The following is a 17,119-nucleotide window of genomic DNA, read 5'->3' on the forward strand; positions in this document are numbered from 1 at the left end:
ACGTTAATAACATGAGGACAAAAGTAGAAAATCAAACGATGGGAAGATTCTTGTGGACAAGAAACAAAATGAAAGCACATAAATAATCTTCAGGTTGTACTTAGAGTTAAATGATCAGAAATAATTTCCAGAACACAACAATGGAAGAATCACAGAAAGACCTACAACGTAGAGGTGATGAGGTGATCTACAAGGCATAGGCACATGTGTGAAAAATGAGAAAGCAAGAAAAATCTGCACATGATGATGATGAAAGAAAGGTGTGTGGCAGCCTCTAGGGAAGTACTTTGTATACCTTCAACTGGTAAAGCTTCTTCAACTTCTACAACTGGAATTTCTTCTGCTTCTTCAGGCTCAATCTCCTTTATGATTTCATATTCTTTAAAGAATATTGACAACTGGTGTAAGTTTTCAATTATAAGAGTGTTTCACATGAACAGTTATACAGATATAACTAAAAGCAAATCTACTTCAACAGACACAGACAAATACATGTTAGGATAAGTAATCATTCAGTATCTGTTACCTTTGCAGTTAATGGAAGATTTTGAAAACCACTTTCTTTCAAAGCATAAGTGAAGATTTTGTGAAGGACAGAATTTTTTATGTATACAATATAAACTAAATATTAAATTTGTGGATGAATTATCATAACAGGAAAGAATAAAAATGTCAATGCTCTCAATTAATTCAAGATTATAACAGCAAAATAAATACTAACTTTTGAGAGACTCCAATTTAGTGGGAATTTAATATTATCTTAAAACCAGACATATTCTGTGCAGGAGCACATATTTTACTTCCAAATATGAAGATATACTAACAGATATAAGAAATATTGACTAGTATAATCTAAAATATGAAGTGAACAATTTACAGACATCACAACCAGACAAAAAGGAAAACGTCTACTTAAAAGCTTATACTCAGAAGAACAGGACAAAGGATTGTTCTTAGAGTAAAATCTATGGCGACACAAACCTTCACTTGGTAGTGATTCAGGTATTTTAGGAATAGGAACAGGTACTTTCTCCTCTGAAACAGGTTTCCTGGGTACTTCAGACACTTTAAAAAAATATTAAGTTTCTTTTATTTTTGTGTATATAAATGTACATGTTAAACATAAAAAGACAAAGACATCTAGCACATACAAAATCACAGTAACAGTGGTCATAACCACAAAAGACTGTGATCCAGTCTTTCTCAAGATAGACTACATTCAACTGACAAATTTTTTAGACTCAATTGTGATAAAGGAAAGAGAGAGTATAGAAAACATTTATTCTCAAGAGGTGCCTCCTGGCAATATGTACCTTTCGTTGGAGGAAGCTCTGGTTTTTCTAATTGTGACTTTTTAGGTGTTGTAAGAGGCACTTTCTCTTCTGGGACAGTTCTCTCTTGCACTTCAGTTTCTTTAAAGATATTAGTACATTTTCATTTTTGTGAATATTAAGACATATATACAAATAACAGTGAAAAGCGCAATGACTAAGAAGAGGAGGTGTGAAGAACAATAAAGAGTAAAAAATAAAGAACAAAAAAAAATAATAAAAAAACCATGAAGAATAATAAATTTAAGCAGCAAGTTATTCATCTGGCAATGTATACATCAGTGAAACAAGGTGAAAGGTATTCAGAGAAGAGAGATAAGGAGATGCTCAGTTACTGATGTATGTACCTTTAACTGAAGGAACTTTATGTTTTCTAAGGACAGGCACAGATTCGGGTACTTTTGGTACAGCAACAGGCTCTGGTTTTTTGGGTACAGCCACAGGTTTCTTGGGCACAGACACAGGTTTCTTTGGCACAGCCACTGGTTTCTTTGGCACAGCCACAGGCTTTGGGGGAACGACCACTGGCTCCTCTTCTGCCTCTTCCGCCTCAATCACCTCAGGCACTTTAAAGATATTAGATCCGTTTACTTGACTGAGCTTAATGTTATGCACACAGACAAAATGACCAAGTGCTGCTCTCAGCCCTCCCATAGAGTGCAGAGGGGCAAAGAACACTGAGCCCTGCAGCAATGTGCAGGGCATGGCAGGCTCTTGCCACCCTATACCTTCAGCTGGAGAGACTTCTGGCTCTCCAGGCTCAGCAACTGCTGCCACCTCTCCTGCTGCTTCCACCTCTTCCTCCTCTTCCAGGACCTCAGCTTCAGGCATCTCAGGCACTTCAAAGATATTAGTGCATTTCATTTTACACAGCTGAGAAGACATGGCAAGAAGAAACAACAGCCAGGGCAACACAGACACAGAACATCACAGCAGCCAGCTCAAACCCTCACACAGCACGCAGCAGCACCCTTGTCCCAGCACACACAGCCTTGACAGTGTCAGGGAACAGAGACAGGCCAAGAGAGGGTAGGACAAGGCTTAGGAGAAGAAGATTCAGTATGTTCTTTGTTAAGTTATCCATGAAGACAGGTACCTCTGGGTGCTGGAAGCTCTGGTGCTTTGGCAGAGGGCACAGGTAGTTTTTCCTCACGAGCAGCCTTCCGGGGCACCTCGGGTGCTTCAAAGATATTAGTAGCAGTCAGTTTTGTACATACAGCAGGAGGATGCACAGTGACATGTAGACTGGAGATGCACTCACGAACGGAACCAAAGCGGTCTCACAGCATCAACCTCTCTCTCTCACTGGCTCACACACACAAACCCCCACAGGGCACAGGCACAGAGTAGTGATGCTAGGTAGGTTCTAAGAGAAAATTGCTGGCTATGCATAGGCATGAGGGTGAGGTGTGAATTAGGGTACTTAGCAGCCTTTCCTCCCTTGGAGGAGAGCCTTTCATTCTCAGCCCTGCTGGGATGTGTCTTTTCTCTGGGAGCAACCTCAGCCCACGTCTTATCTGTTACCATTCCTCAAAAATCTGCTGGTGCTTTGCATTCAGCAGTTTGGGCACTGACAGGATAAGGAACATAGTTTTTCTAATTTTTCCCTATTTTTGTCCTTCTGTATATCCATTCTTTGCTTATGCTTTTCTCTCTTTTTTTTTTTTTTTGACTGATTTACTTATCCCAAGTACCTTTCTTGCTTCAATTTTCTTTCACTGTGGCAACTTCTACAGCCTGTACAGTGCAATGGATTTTATAATGATTCTTTTTTATTATAAACCTTGAAAGTGTCAGCAATTTCTTCAACAATTTCTATACTGTCACTTCTTATTGCACTTGAGCATTGCTGAGTAAAAGCATGAGTTTTGGTTTCAAAAGATTTATGCCTATTATATGCACCACCTGAGTCTGCCAGAAGAGTCATGCAGACTCTTGACTATTTAAGATAACAAATTTGGGCAGTCATATGAAAAACTTATGATTAATTGCTAAAATTAATAGTATGATTAACTTATGATTAATTGCTAAAAGTTTTAATATCTACTGATTCAGAATAAGACAACTATATAGTAAAATCAAAATACATTTTGAGTTGTTTATACAGAATGCTACATTTTCAAATTCCTTACTGATACACAGCACAAAACGTGGAAATTTCAGGAAATCACCAATGAACAGAACAACAACAGACATCAGAAATAACATGTAAGACAATAAGGACAGTCTCATTTGGACTGATGCACAAAGCCACAGGTACCTCGAACTGCTGCTGGTTCTGGCTTTTTGGGCACAGTTACAGGTGTAGGCTCTTCCAGAGCATCTTTCTTGGGTACCTTAGGAACTTCAAAGATATTAGTGTATTTTAGTTTTGTGGGCACTGCAGATGGCTACGTAACAATAAAGCAACCCGTAGTAAAAGAATGCACCCAGTCATTTTTGAGAAAGTGCTGTGGTTACATTCAGCCATCAGCTCTGCTCTGCTTCCAAGCTGTGGAATGACCAGGGTGTCCAAGACATCCCACAGGAGATGGGAATTCTGTGTGTGGTCTTTGTTTCTTGGTCAGGGTGGAAATGTAGAAAATATATCTGGCTTCTTAGTAACGCATGATCAGAGATTTATTTGTGGAATCCTATTGAGTTTGTGTATCAGCCAATATAATTCATGACTACTTTGTCATTGTAACTTTTTTTTTAGGAAATAACATTTGATTTATCATCACCATCTTTTTTTTTCCTTATCAATTATTTCAATTCTTTACACCTCCTCTTAACTTTCTATGTTCCACAGTTCATTTCATTTTAATTCTATTGTAGAAATGGATATACTTCTTGTACTTCTCTCTTCTCTTATTTGTTCTATTAACGTCTTAATAAGATAATCACTAGATATATCCAGTCCTTTGCTTGCAAAAATTCCTCATGTACATTTGAATTATCTTACTTTTGAAGAGGTAGAGAACTTATTCTGTTGCTGTCATCTATCAGAAGCTTCAGGGATGCAATGTTTTGGTTTTTCAACTTAAAGACTTATTTTCAGGCTCTTCTTCAGAAAAAAACCCATGCTATTCTGATTAAACTAAACAGTCAGTAAATGTTAATTCTTAAGCTTTACTTAAGTTCAGTAAGCTAGCGATATTCTTTCAAGTAATTAAATCTAGATTTTCTGCCATGATTTTGACACTCCACATTGCACTTCATATTTTTTGGGCACCTATCTCTGATCACCATCAAAAAATTAGTTAAACTGAAATCCAGAAGAGCATGGGTTTTTTCCTAATGATGATACTAATAGTGACCTGTACCTTTGGCTGGTGGTGGTTCTGGTTGTTTGGGTACTGCAGCAGGCATCTTTTCTTGTGGGACAGCTTTCTTGGGTACCTTGAGCACTTTAAAGATATTATTGCATCTTAATTTCACAGTTAAATTAGCAGGAAAGAACATAACACTCAATCAAAGAGTTTAGATATTTCTAAACACTGTACAGTTTCTCTAGTGACTGGTTGGTTAGTGATGCACAAAGATTGGTCCAGCAGAGGTTAAGGGTCAAGGACAAACCACAAATCTTACAAAAAAGCAGGTATAAAAAATGAAAATATTAATAAATACCGTAAAATATAAAGCACCTCTCTCCAGAAGATATACCTTTAGCTTGAGGAGGTTCTGGTTTCTTTGGCACAGCCACAGGTTTCTTTGGCACAGCCACAGGTTTTGGGGGCACGACCACTGGCTCCTCTTCTGCCTCTTCCGCCTCAATCACCTCAGGCACTTTAAAGAAATTACATCCGTTTACTTGACTCAGCTTAAGCTCAGCAAGCAGGCAGAAGACAAAGCAGGAAAGAAGGAAAGTGAACATGACAGACTACCAGGGTGTCCTCTTCAGCCAATAACTCCGGCTTAAGGTGGACAAGCTATAAAGAGCCCAAATATGGGCTCCTTGAAAGGGGGGTTTCTGGAAAACCCCACCCTCTCTTGTAGGGAGTGTGCAGACACACAGATACAAAATGACAAAGTGCTGCTCTCAGCCCTCCCATAGAGTGCAGAGGGGCAAAGAACACTGAGCCCTGCAGCAATGTGCAGGGCATGGCAGGCTCTTGCCACCCTATACCTTCAGCTGGAGAGACTTCTGGCTCTCCAGGCTCAGCAACTGCTGCCACCTCTCCTGCTGCTTCCACCTCTTCCTCCTCTTCCAGGACCTCAGCTTCAGGCATCTCAGGCACTTCAAAGATATTAGTGCATTTCATTTTACACAGCTGAGAAGACATGGCAAGAAGAAACAACAGCCTGGGCAACACAGACACAGAACATCACAGCAGCCAGCTCAAACCCTCACACAGCACGCAGCAGCACCCTTGTCCCAGCACACACAGCTTTGACAGTGTCAGGGAACAGAGACAGGCCAGGAGAGGGTAGGACAAGGCTTAGGAGAAGAAGATTCAGTATGTTCTTTGTTAAGTTATCCATGAAGACAGGTACCTCTGGGTGCTGGAAGCTCTGGTGCTTTGGCAGAGGGCACAGGTAGTTTTTCCTCACGAGCAGCCTTCCGGGGCACCTCGGGTGCTTCAAAGATATTAGTAGCAGTCAGTTTTGTACATACAGCAGGAGGATGCACAGTGACATGTAGACTGGAGATGCACTCACGAACGGAACCAAAGCGGTCTCACAGCATCAACCTCTCTCTCTCACTGGCTCACACACACAAACCCCCACAGGGCAGAAATTTCAGGAAATCACCAATGAACAGAACAACAACAGACATCAGAGATAACATGTAAGACAATAAGGACAGTCTCATTTGGACTGATGCACAAAGCCACAGGTACCTCGAACTGCTGCTGGTTCTGGCTTTTTGGGCACAGTTACAGGTGTAGGCTCTTCCAGAGCATCTTTCTTGGGTACCTTAGGAACTTCAAAGATATTAGTGTATTTTAGTTTTGTGGGCACTGCAGATGGCTACGTAACAATAAAGCAACCCGTAGTAAAAGAATGCACCCAGTCATTTTTGAGAAAGTGCTGTGGTTACATTCAGCCATCAGCTCTGCTCTGCTTCCAAGCTGTGGAATGACCAGGGTGTCCAAGACATCCCACAGGAGATGGGAATTCTGTGTGTGGTCTTTGTTTCTTGGTCAGGGTGGAAATGTAGAAAATATATCTGGCTTCTTAGTAACGCATGATCAGAGATTTATTTGTTGAATCCTAATGTATTTGTCTACAAGCCAGTCTCATAAATGATTGTGTTCTGTGCTGATTTAGTTAGTCATTGTCATGTTTTTACTTGCACTTTACTATTTTTTTCCTTCAGGTTGACTTCACCTTTCTTTTTCTATCTCTGCATTTCCCCCCTCTTCTTTAACTTCTCATATTTTCCCTCTGTCATCCCCGGCTTTTATTCTAATCACTAGATGTTGTTTATTACTGTTTCCTCCTTTTAATTATATCATCACTTTGAGATGGTACTTCACTTGAAGAATGTCTTTGTATTTCAGATGGAGAGAATGTGATGGCAGAGGGAATGTGAATGTTTTTTCTGGCCAGAGCTTGGGAGTTCTGATGGAAATTAAATGATGCATCACTGCATTAATGGTTAGTGTCTTCAGTTTAGTGTGTCTTAAGTAATTTTTTTGTGTTTCAGTTATAAATGCCTTTTTAAAGGCTCACTGTCTTATATGCTGCCAGAAAGTTTACAGCCCTTTCATACTCTTTTTACAAAGTATGAATTTGCAAATCCTATAGTTGAAAATAATAATGTATGACCAGAATACAGACAAATTAGAAATAACTGTTTAAAGAAAATATTCTGCTTTGTGCTACAGATACATAGAGATATTTGTGATTATTTTGCTCTGTGTACTAAAACTGCTAGTCTCTGCTGAAACCTTTAGTTCCTGTCTATTTTGTCTTTACTCTTAGAATCATCTAGGTTGGAAAAAAATTTTAGAATCATCAAATCTATGTGTAAATATAACACTGCCCAGTCCCACTAAACCATGTATGAAGCCATCTCTACTAATGATGTGAACAACTGTCTATGAACTCCCTCTCTTGCATCTATAAGATTTTGGCTTTTTTTTTGGTAGGAGGATAAACAGGAATTTATCAAATCTGCTTGATATGATATAAACCCAGTATAACAAAAGTTTGGATGGTTTAATTTGAGGAAACATTTCACACCCCTGCACAGCAATTCATATTTAGCGCATCTCTCCTACATTTTTGATATCAGAGTATACAGTGAAAGGTCAATTTAAACTGAGATTAATTTAAAATAACCCTAAAAAGCAAATAACACCCTTTCTTGTGATGATAATAGTGGTGATATGTACCTTTAGGAAGTGAAGCTTCTGTTTTTTTAGATAGAGTAGGAGGCACTTTCTTCTCTGGAACAGTCCTCTCAGCCACCTCAGGCACTTCAAAGATATTAGTACATTTCATTTATACAATTACAATAAAACTCAGTATTAAATACAAAGACTGAAACACAGAGGACAACAGACATGTTTTGAAGCAATAATTTAGCGCACACTCATACTCAGTGTGATTGGTTTAGCAAGTATCATTTATAACAGATCAAAAATGACAGACAGAACAAAAGAGGTTAAAATAATACTTAAAAGAAGAGTCAGTGTGATTGTCATGTATTCATGATAACACATGGCTTTGACTGATGTAGGTTTTGTTTTTTTCAGGAACAGATAGAGAAATTTCCTTTTCTGGGACAGCTTTTTGGGCCTTGCATGTTCTTTGAAGATATTAGTATCTATTAGTTACATATATTAAGCTTTAAAATGAGCAGTGAAACAACATACTCAAGGGAAGGAAAAGAGATCCTATGCACAAGAGATACCTTTAGGCTGTGCAGCTGCTCGCTTTTTGGTAGCAACATGCTGCTCCTTTTCGGCCACCTTGGCTGGTGGTGGTTCCTCTGGTGCCAAAACGAGCTCTGGTTCTTTGGATGCCACTTCAGGCTTTGGTTTTTGAAGTGGTGTAGAAGGCTCCAGGTTCTGGGGTTCTAAAACAGTTTCTGGTTCCTCAGACACCGTGACAGGTTCTGGCACAAAAGGCTTTGATTTTCTGGACACTGCAGTAGGCCTTGACTTCTGGAAATCTGCAGCAAAGTCTGCTTCTTCAGCTGCTACAAACTCTGTTTCTTGGGCCCGCACAAAATGTTTTGTTTTGGGGGGCACCACAACACGCTTTGATTTTTGAGTTGATTCAACTGTCTCTGACTCCTCAGACACTACTATGAGCTCATATTCCTCAGGGGCCATAAATGGTACTGGTTTCTGGGATTCAACAACTGGCTTTTGTTCTGGGGGCATCACACCATATTTTAGTTTTTGGGGTGACACATCAGACTTGGGTTCCTCAGATACAACAACAAATTCTTGTTTCTCAAGCACTACAACCTGTGCTAGTTTTTGGGATTCCACAATGGGCTTCTGTTTTGGGGGCATCACGCCATATTTTAGTTTTTGGGCTTCAACATCAGGTTTAGGTTCCTCAGGTACCACAACGAATTCTTGTTTCTCAAGCACTACAACCTGTGCTAGTTTTTGGGATTCCACAATGGGCTTCTGTTTTGGGTGCATCACACCATATTTTACTTTTTGGGGTTCTATGTGGGACAAGGGTTCTTCAGGTGCCACAACAAACTCTTGTTTTTCAAGCACTTCCACATGTGCTATTTTCTGGGATTCCATGATGGGCTTCTTTTTTGGGGGCATCACACCATGTTTTAGTTTTTGGGATGCCACATCAGGTTTAGGTTCCTCAGGTACCACAACGAATTCTTGTTTCTCAAGCACTACAACCTGTGCTAGTTTTTGGGATTCCACAATGGGCTTCTGTTTTGGGTGCATCACACCATATTTTACTTTTTGGGGTTCTATGTGGGACAAGGGTTCTTCAGGTGCCACAACAAACTCTTGTTTTTCAAGCACTTCCACATGTGCTATTTTCTGGGATTCCACGATGGGCTTCTGTTTTGGGGGCATCACACCATGTTTTAGTTTTTGGGTTTCAACATCAGGCATGGGTTCCTCAGATACCACAACAAATTCTTGTTTTTCAAGCACTTCTACATGTGCTAGTTTTTGGGATTCCACAATGGGCTTCTGTTTTGGGGGCATCACACCGTATTTTAGTTTTTGGGGTTCAACATCAGGTTTAGGTTCCTCAGGTACCACAACAAACTCTGGTTTCTCAGGCACCACAATATCCTCTGTTTTTTGGGATGCCATAACAGATGCTGACTTTTGGTGTGTCAAAACAGTCTCAGGCTGCTCAGATGTCAGAACATGCTCTTGTTTTTGAACTGCCTTTGCAGGCTTTAGTTTTTGGGCCACTCCAGCCACTTCTGGTTTTTGTGGTTCCACCTCTCGAGGCTTTGGTTTTGCGTGTCCTGCAATGGACTTTGGTTCTTGAGGAGCTGGAACAGGTACTTTCTTTCCTGGCAAAGTTGTCTTGGTTGCTTCATGCACATAAAAGATATTAGTTCTAAATTTAACAGCTGCACTGACAATCATATCAAAATTAAGCCAACCATAAAACATAAAAAGACAGTTGTGATGCAATGTTAAAAACATATCAGGTATCAATCATTTATGCTGGCCTTTTAAATGAATATAGAACATTTTGCCTTTTCTCTCTTTTCTCTCAAGAGTACATACACACACTCCGCCTCACAAAACTCATGTTCCCACATGGAAGTACACACATGCAGTAATAATATAACTTAAGATATAAGTAAAAGTCATGATAATTGTCAACAAAATGGACAGGACAAAAGATATTAATTGCACTGCAGGCAATAAGCTGAAGATTCTTTCAAGAAACAGCAGTGATGGCATCTAGTTTTTCTTGGTGGACTTCTGGTATTTCAACTAAATTGATAACTTCTCTTAGCTACTAGAATGGGTAGTTTGTTTTCTTCTCCTATTATAACTTTTAAGTTATTAGCTGGGGTGGTTTTCTTGAACCCAAGCAGGTAGAATAGCAAGAATATGCAAAAATAGTAAGAAGAGCTGAAGTAGAATAATAGTAAGAACAACATACAGGCAATTCAGACATCTAATATTTGCCACTAGTTTTTTTCAAACACAATCATGTGTGTCTATTTCACGCATATTTGTAGATAAATAGAACAAGCAGAATTTAGAATTTCAGGAAACAGAAGGCTTGGATAATTACAATGTTAAAGAAATGAGGAAAAACATTACTTTTGTTATTTTATTAGTGTTGAGATTTACCTTCCTTTGGTGGGAGTTCTGGTTCTTCAGGTGCAGCCTCTGGTTCTGGGACAACCACAGGTTCTGGTATTTTTTGCACAGGTATTTTCTTTTCTGGAACAACTTTCTTCGGCACCTCGGGTTCTTTAAAGATATTTGTTTGTTTTAATTTCAGGAATTTGAAGAATAGGAATTAAAAAGACAATAATAGCTCCAAAATAAAAAAAACCAGCTAACAGCATCAGAAAAACTCCCACCCTTACAAACCATTTGGTTGTTGGGTTTTTTTTTGTCCATATTGCTTTACGCACACTATTAGTAGCTACTGTCGCTGGGAGCTATTCACAAAGGAAGAAGACCACACAGTCTGTAACACTTATATCATATAAAGTAGACAAAAAAGCCACTAACACAAACGTAAGAAAGATAATATTTAGAGAAACAGATAAATATTTGTGTGCAGTCTTATTACTGTTGAACATATACCTTTGGCTGGTGGAGGTTCTGGCTTTTTAGGAACTTCAATGTGTATTTTTTCTTCTGAAATCACTTTCTTGGGCACCTCAGGCACTTTAAAAAAAGCAGTTAATTTTATTTATGTATGTCTGCAGTGTTCAGACATTAAGAAAAATAAATCTCAGGGACTTCAAAAGCATGAGTGGTTTTGGATGTGAATATGTAATTTCTCCTTTCCCTAATGAAAACTCTCTCTGCTGCCTCACTGAGTTACAGATGCAAAAAAACTACAATTGAAACAACAAAAATATTTTATAAGACATTAGTAGTAAAAGTAAATTACCATGATATTAAAATGGTACTGTCGAAAATTAAAGGGTTTTCTTTCCCTGCATAAATTTTTAGTCACTGGATGTTCTGGTTTCTTTGGTACTTTAACTTAAACCTCTTCTGGGACCACTTCCTTTGGTACCTCAGACACTTGAAAAATAGCAATAACTTTATAGTGTCAGAATTTCATAAACACTAAAGCATAACAGCAGATCAATCTTTGATTTTTTGTTCTACATTTACTTCCTTGGGTCCTTCAGCCCCTTTAGGAAACAGATTATTTTCAGTTATTATACAGAGTTTTACAGTTATGTTCAAAACTTTTCAGTAGAAATTCACAAGGTTCTTAATAAAACCTCTGATTTGACTTGTTTGTTGTCTTAAGTTTATTTTCTGTCCCTATAAAGCCTCAGGAAACACCTCAGAGTCTTCTGGAGTTTCCTCTTCTACATCAGATTATTTTTCAATTTTATTCAAACATCTCCCAAATCTCTGATTGAGACTGACATTATCTATTTGTATTCCTTGTCACATTCTTTATGCGTGATGACTTCCTGGTGTCAATTTTTTTGTCTCTGCACACAAGGTTTCTTCTATATTAGACATCTCTTTCACTCATTCTGTATTCTCTTTTGGGGCTAGTTTTTCATTGTCAGCCAGGACTATTTCACATCACAGAGGCCACCTTTTCTCCTCTTGTCTTAAGATTTCTGCTTTTGTTCTCAAGCGTCAATCTCATTTCTGCTCAGCTACATCAGTACTTCTAACACACTGGTACAGATTACAACTATGATTCAAAAGAGAAGAATTTTAAACACAGTAACATATATAGAACTATATGGGCACAGAAAGTAAAAGTAACAGGAAAACACAAACAAGCAATCATATAACTTATCTGCACTATCAAGATAGAGGTATTTTTCCTCTTTCACATTTTAGTTTTCTGTAGTGTAACATACCTTTGGCTGGTGGTGGTTCTGGTTTTTTAGGAACAGCAGTGGGCACTTTCTCTTCTGGAATTTTCTTGGGCACCTCTGGCACTTTAAAGAAAACAGCATTCATTTTTTAAAATTAAAACATTAAAATATATACAGAGTAAAGAAGAAAGAGGATCACAAGAATCATATCAGAAGGAAAGATATAAAAAGAAAGATGTCATGCAAAAAGTGTTGTATACTATTACATACTAATAGGATTTTGATAAATGAGTTTTGCTATGATCTCTAATGCTCAAGAGAAAAATCTCCTCCTCCGAAAGAAACTATTATTGACATATAGGCTTTATGTAGTGTTACCCTTGTTTTTTTTTAAGTATAACAGTATTTACTGATTTCTTAGGTATGTTGTACACTTTAAAGACATTAGTGCAGTTTTTAAAATTACAAAAATTAAACATTCAATACAGAGACATAAGAAAAAACACACAGATATATAAGGATGTGACAAAACAAGTAGATGGATAAGGATGCTTTGACAACAGTTACAACTTCTGAGAAGTCTTCATAGTTCTGCCCCTCTGCCAAAGATTAAGTTGGATGTGACTTTTCTTGGGATCTGTTGTCAAGCAGTTTTAGATTTGCTATGCTCCCTACAAAGATGAAAACAAGCTAAAGAAGTCATGGCAAATGTTGAACTTCAATGAAATGCCTTTTAAATGTCATACATAACAGGTCCTCACTGCTTGGCAGTACTATGTGATAATGACTAGGGTGGGATAAGCTGTGCTGCTTGACAGTTGTTACTGCCACTCAAACTGCTTGTTTGGACAGACTTTTAGAACACCTGGATGAATTGTAACAGCTGGTTTCTGTGCAAATTCTATTTCCATTCAAAATAAAATCAATTGACCCCTAAGTTTAACATGAGCAATGTGCAACAGAGGGATAGGATGTACTTCCTGATAGTGTATGATCAAATTTCTGAGGCCCTACCCATAAAGTGAAAACCTTCTGTAAATCTCACTGCGTGTTAACATGGCTGGAGCTTTCCTTATTTCTAGTCCCTTTCACTGGCTTCTGATACAATTTCTGGGTTATTCTTGGGTGGAAAAAATAGATCAACTCAACTAATTTTTAATGCTTTGACAGCAAAACTAAAAGGGACAGAAGAAACTTGAAGAAAAATAATGAAAATATATGCTGACCTACACCTTTGGCAGCTTCTGGCATTTTAGGCAGTTTTTCTTCAGGAATACTTCTTTTAGGCAATTCAGACACTTGACAGCTATTTATTGATTTTGATTTTACGACTTAAACACAATTTAAGAAACAGAAAATGGGACATATACAACATAAATGCCACAAATCTGACATGCAGATCATGAACTATTAAATCAGAAATTATGTAAGAAACAGTAAAAAAGTAAAGATGTTTATCAGTGAAAGACCTCAGTTCTACCAGGCTCTCAAAATACCTTTAGACGGTGGAGATTCTGGTCTTTTAGGCACAGGAGTAGGTTCTGGTTTTTTAGGCATAGCAATAGGTACTTTTTCTTCTGGAACAGCTTTCCTAATGGCTGCAGGCACTTTAAAGATATTAGTTCAATTTAATGAGAGAAAGACATGTCATGAAAAATCTCAAATTTTTCATATAACTAAGGTACTGAAAGAATTGATACAAATATTAATTGTGCTGAACGAGGACTCAAACACATACATGAATAATTTAATTTTCCTGGAGTTCAAGACTTAGCAAATTCAAGACTTAGCAAATTGTAGGAAGAGGTGATGAAGAAGTCATATACCTCTAGATGGTGGAGCTTCCTCTTTCCTATAAACAGTAGAAATTTCTTCTTCTACGTGAATCTCCTCATAAACTTCATGTACTTGAAAGATATTAGTTTAAACACTTAAGTTAATTTAGAGTATCTTCAGAAAACAAGATAACATGTAAATAAATAACAAATATAATCAAATATTCAAGCTCCCCTGAAGACATACAGGTTTATTTTATATCCATGAGCAAAATTAGGATGCGTTCAAATAAGAGATGAAAATTCCCTTGATGACCTGACCTCTGCAGTTTGTCAGAAGAAAGATGTGTGATGTGTTCTAAATTGAGCTGCTACCCTGAGTGCAGAGATAGGCCCTGTCTATCTCAGTTCTGTCACTTTATTTTTTCCCCTTTGGGCTGATCTCAAGTAGCACCTAATTTTAAGAACAACTACAGGCAATAATTTTTTAAATTAATTTTTACTGTTGCAAGTAACCAAAGCTGTTAAGTAAACTCTAGTTCATGATAAACAGAATGCTCTAAAAATAATTTATATATGAAAACATGTTTATTATTATTAAAATCAAACTTAAAATTTCTTATACCTGTAAAGTGTGAGGGTTCTTCTTTAGGTACAGCAGGAGGTATTTTTTCTTTGTGGACAGCTTTCTTTCTTACTTCAGGAACTTAAAAATATTGGTTTATTTTAGAAATTTGCATTATGAAATAAGTATTCATTTTTGTAAAAAACCATAAATCTACTAGAACAATAGGAAAAATATGTGGTATTGAGATGTGAATAAAACTTAACAACTTCCCCTTCTGGAGTCTACTATTTTTCTAACTCCATTTTCTAAATAATAAATACCATCAGTATTTATGGTTCTGAATATGCTCTTCTCTGAAAAGATAGTAGGGGTTTTTATGTTTGGATTTTTTTTTCCTGGTTTTGTTTGTTTGTTTGTTGGTGGGATGTTTTTGTGTGTGTGTGTATGTGTGTGTTTAAGGACTTTAGGCACTAAAAAGAGTTTTCTTTTTTGAAATTTAAAAATTACCCATAAAAGCAAGGCAAAAATCCAGTTCAATTAACTAATTTTTAGGCTTCCATCATAGAAGCTCTTCAATTCTGGAATCATGCAACAAATTTATGTTTCTGTTAAAAATTTTGTGGCTTTCTATTTTGCCCTGATTTAAAGTCCTACCTTAATCTTGACTTTAAGTCCTTTTGCAAATAAGCTTCTCTCACAACCTTTTAGATTTTTTCCAATATGTTGTCAGAGAAAGTATTATGAGAAATAAAACATGAGACATGAAGTCGAAAAAATATGAGCAATCCCTGAATCTTCTGCCTACTAAATTTCTGTGTCTAATTTGATCTTCCTAAATTTTAAATTGTTGCAGAATGTATCAATCTGTTTAAGCAACTGCTTATAGGGTAAAAAAACCTCAAAAAACTGTAAAGTGTCTCTAGGGTCTAGTTGTGTTGTTTAAGGAAAACAAGCAAGCTGGGTTTCTCACTTGGTATCTCACTCATAAGAGGTTAGAGAGGGTTAATTGGGAGGTAATGTACCTTTAGCTGGAGGAGCTTCTTCTGTAGGTACAGCAGCAGGTATTTTCTTAAGTGGGACAGTTTTCTTTGTCACTGCAGATACTTCAAAGATATTAATTTTTTTAATGAACATTATAATATGCAAAGTTTAAGTAGCAAAGAAGCAATGACAGACACATAGCATCTAAGGAAACATTAGAATGAAAACATTAAATAACAGATTAGCACACAGATGGAATGATGAAGATGAATAATTTGTAGGAATGTGTTGCTTTACAGATTGCTTGAAGAGTTGGTTTACCTTTAGCTGCTGGAGCTTCTGGTTCACTAGGAGTAATAAAAGGCATCTTTTCTTCTGTTGGAACTTCTCCATAACCTTCAGGTTCTTTAAAGATATTAGTTTATTTTACATATTTTAATATTAGTTACAAGACAGGAGTAGAAAGAAAAAATAAAAACATGCAGAAATGCATATGGACAAAGGGCTGTTTGAGCATAAGTTATTTAAATATCTTTCAGCCTGATCATTGACTTACTACGGCTAAAAGTTACCATTCCCAATTAGTAAAATGTATGTTTACAGAAGCATTTTTAGTTTCTTAGTTCTGTGTATTAGATAGAATTTGTAATGGAATTTCATATGTCTGCATTTGGAGTTGAGTATCTCCATTGCAATTCAAAAATTAGGTGTTGCTCAGGATGGCTCTTAAATCACTGTCTACTTAGGTTCATTTCTTTGTTCCAGTGTGACTCAAGTGCTTCCTGAATCAGAAACTTAGTTCCTCTCTTATATATGTATCTTTTCCACGTTATTAGAGGAAAAAAGTATAGCATTTTTAAAATTGCTGAACTCCATTTTTACATTTACTGTAAGGTTTTAAATTTTAAGTTTTTTAAAGCTGAATTTTATTTAAATTTCTGGATATAGATGGTCTAAAATATATGGATATAAGCTTCTTTAAAATAGTTTTAAAAATGAATTAAAGAGAGCTCATCTTTTACAGAACAATATGGAGCATGACTTGATATGTTCTATTCAATTTATTATTTGGTAGATGTGTATTATGTACCTTCATAAAAAGCAGGCTCCTCTTCTCTAGGGATAATGGTGGGTACTTTCTCTTCAAGGACAGCTCTCTTATGAAACTCAGGAACTTCAAAGACATTAATTTTTTTTTAGTAACTTCAAAGCAATTTTAAACTTTTAATATCCCAAACAGAAATAAATCCAGAAAATGAAGTAGTTTTGAGATCTTGGAAACTTTTCAATTATTAAATGTGATACAGTTCTAGAACTGCCTTCCTGGAACAATGAACTATGTGAAGAAATTTATGGTTTCAGTCTCAAAGAGAGAGCCATTTGCTTTCCTTACTGCGTTGTCATGCTCTTCCTTCTGGTTGGTGTAACAGCTTTCATAGCTTTAACTTACTGGCTCTTGCCCTTTTAGTTCTTCACCAATATCATGACCTCTGTATTGAAATCAAATCCCCAGTTTAAACTAAATTCACAACTA

General features: G+C 37.0%; 1 protein-coding gene across 50 annotated transcripts in view; it reads right to left on the reverse strand.

The window, feature by feature from the left end:
* TTN (titin) overlaps nucleotides 1-17,119 on the reverse strand; it is a 239,446-nt gene that overhangs the window by 108,706 nt on the left and 113,621 nt on the right. For 26 of the 50 annotated variants that reach the window (XM_038142803.1, XM_038142798.1, XM_038142790.1 and 23 more), the window contains 23 exons: nucleotides 16,676-16,759; nucleotides 15,907-15,990; nucleotides 15,627-15,707; nucleotides 14,662-14,742; nucleotides 14,088-14,168; nucleotides 13,758-13,868; nucleotides 12,304-12,384; nucleotides 11,045-11,128; nucleotides 10,580-10,702; nucleotides 8,176-9,801; nucleotides 7,655-7,738; nucleotides 6,155-6,238; nucleotides 5,808-5,891; nucleotides 5,440-5,550; nucleotides 4,977-5,099; nucleotides 4,637-4,720; nucleotides 3,592-3,675; nucleotides 2,428-2,511; nucleotides 2,060-2,170; nucleotides 1,679-1,897; nucleotides 1,314-1,412; nucleotides 982-1,065; nucleotides 296-379 (listed from right to left, as the gene is read on the reverse strand). In XM_038142803.1, the coding sequence (XP_037998731.1) occupies nucleotides 296-379; nucleotides 982-1,065; nucleotides 1,314-1,412; nucleotides 1,679-1,897; nucleotides 2,060-2,170; nucleotides 2,428-2,511; nucleotides 3,592-3,675; nucleotides 4,637-4,720; nucleotides 4,977-5,099; nucleotides 5,440-5,550; nucleotides 5,808-5,891; nucleotides 6,155-6,238; nucleotides 7,655-7,738; nucleotides 8,176-9,801; nucleotides 10,580-10,702; nucleotides 11,045-11,128; nucleotides 12,304-12,384; nucleotides 13,758-13,868; nucleotides 14,088-14,168; nucleotides 14,662-14,742; nucleotides 15,627-15,707; nucleotides 15,907-15,990; nucleotides 16,676-16,759 (3,771 nt within the window). Of the gene's footprint in view, nucleotides 1-295; nucleotides 380-981; nucleotides 1,066-1,313; nucleotides 1,413-1,678; nucleotides 1,961-2,059; nucleotides 2,171-2,427; nucleotides 2,512-3,591; nucleotides 3,676-4,636; nucleotides 4,721-4,976; nucleotides 5,100-5,340; nucleotides 5,551-5,807; nucleotides 5,892-6,154; nucleotides 6,239-7,654; nucleotides 7,739-8,175; nucleotides 9,802-10,579; nucleotides 10,703-11,044; nucleotides 11,129-12,303; nucleotides 12,385-13,757; nucleotides 13,869-14,087; nucleotides 14,169-14,661; nucleotides 14,743-15,626; nucleotides 15,708-15,906; nucleotides 15,991-16,675; nucleotides 16,760-17,119 lie in introns of all 50 variants that reach the window. The other 24 variants (XM_038142823.1, XM_038142821.1, XM_038142825.1 and 21 more) reach the window with 20 other exon arrangements.

The sequence above is a fragment of the Motacilla alba genome, chromosome 7 (genome assembly GCF_015832195.1).
Source record: "Motacilla alba alba isolate MOTALB_02 chromosome 7, Motacilla_alba_V1.0_pri, whole genome shotgun sequence".
Classification (NCBI taxonomy): Eukaryota; Metazoa; Chordata; class Aves; order Passeriformes; family Motacillidae; genus Motacilla; species Motacilla alba.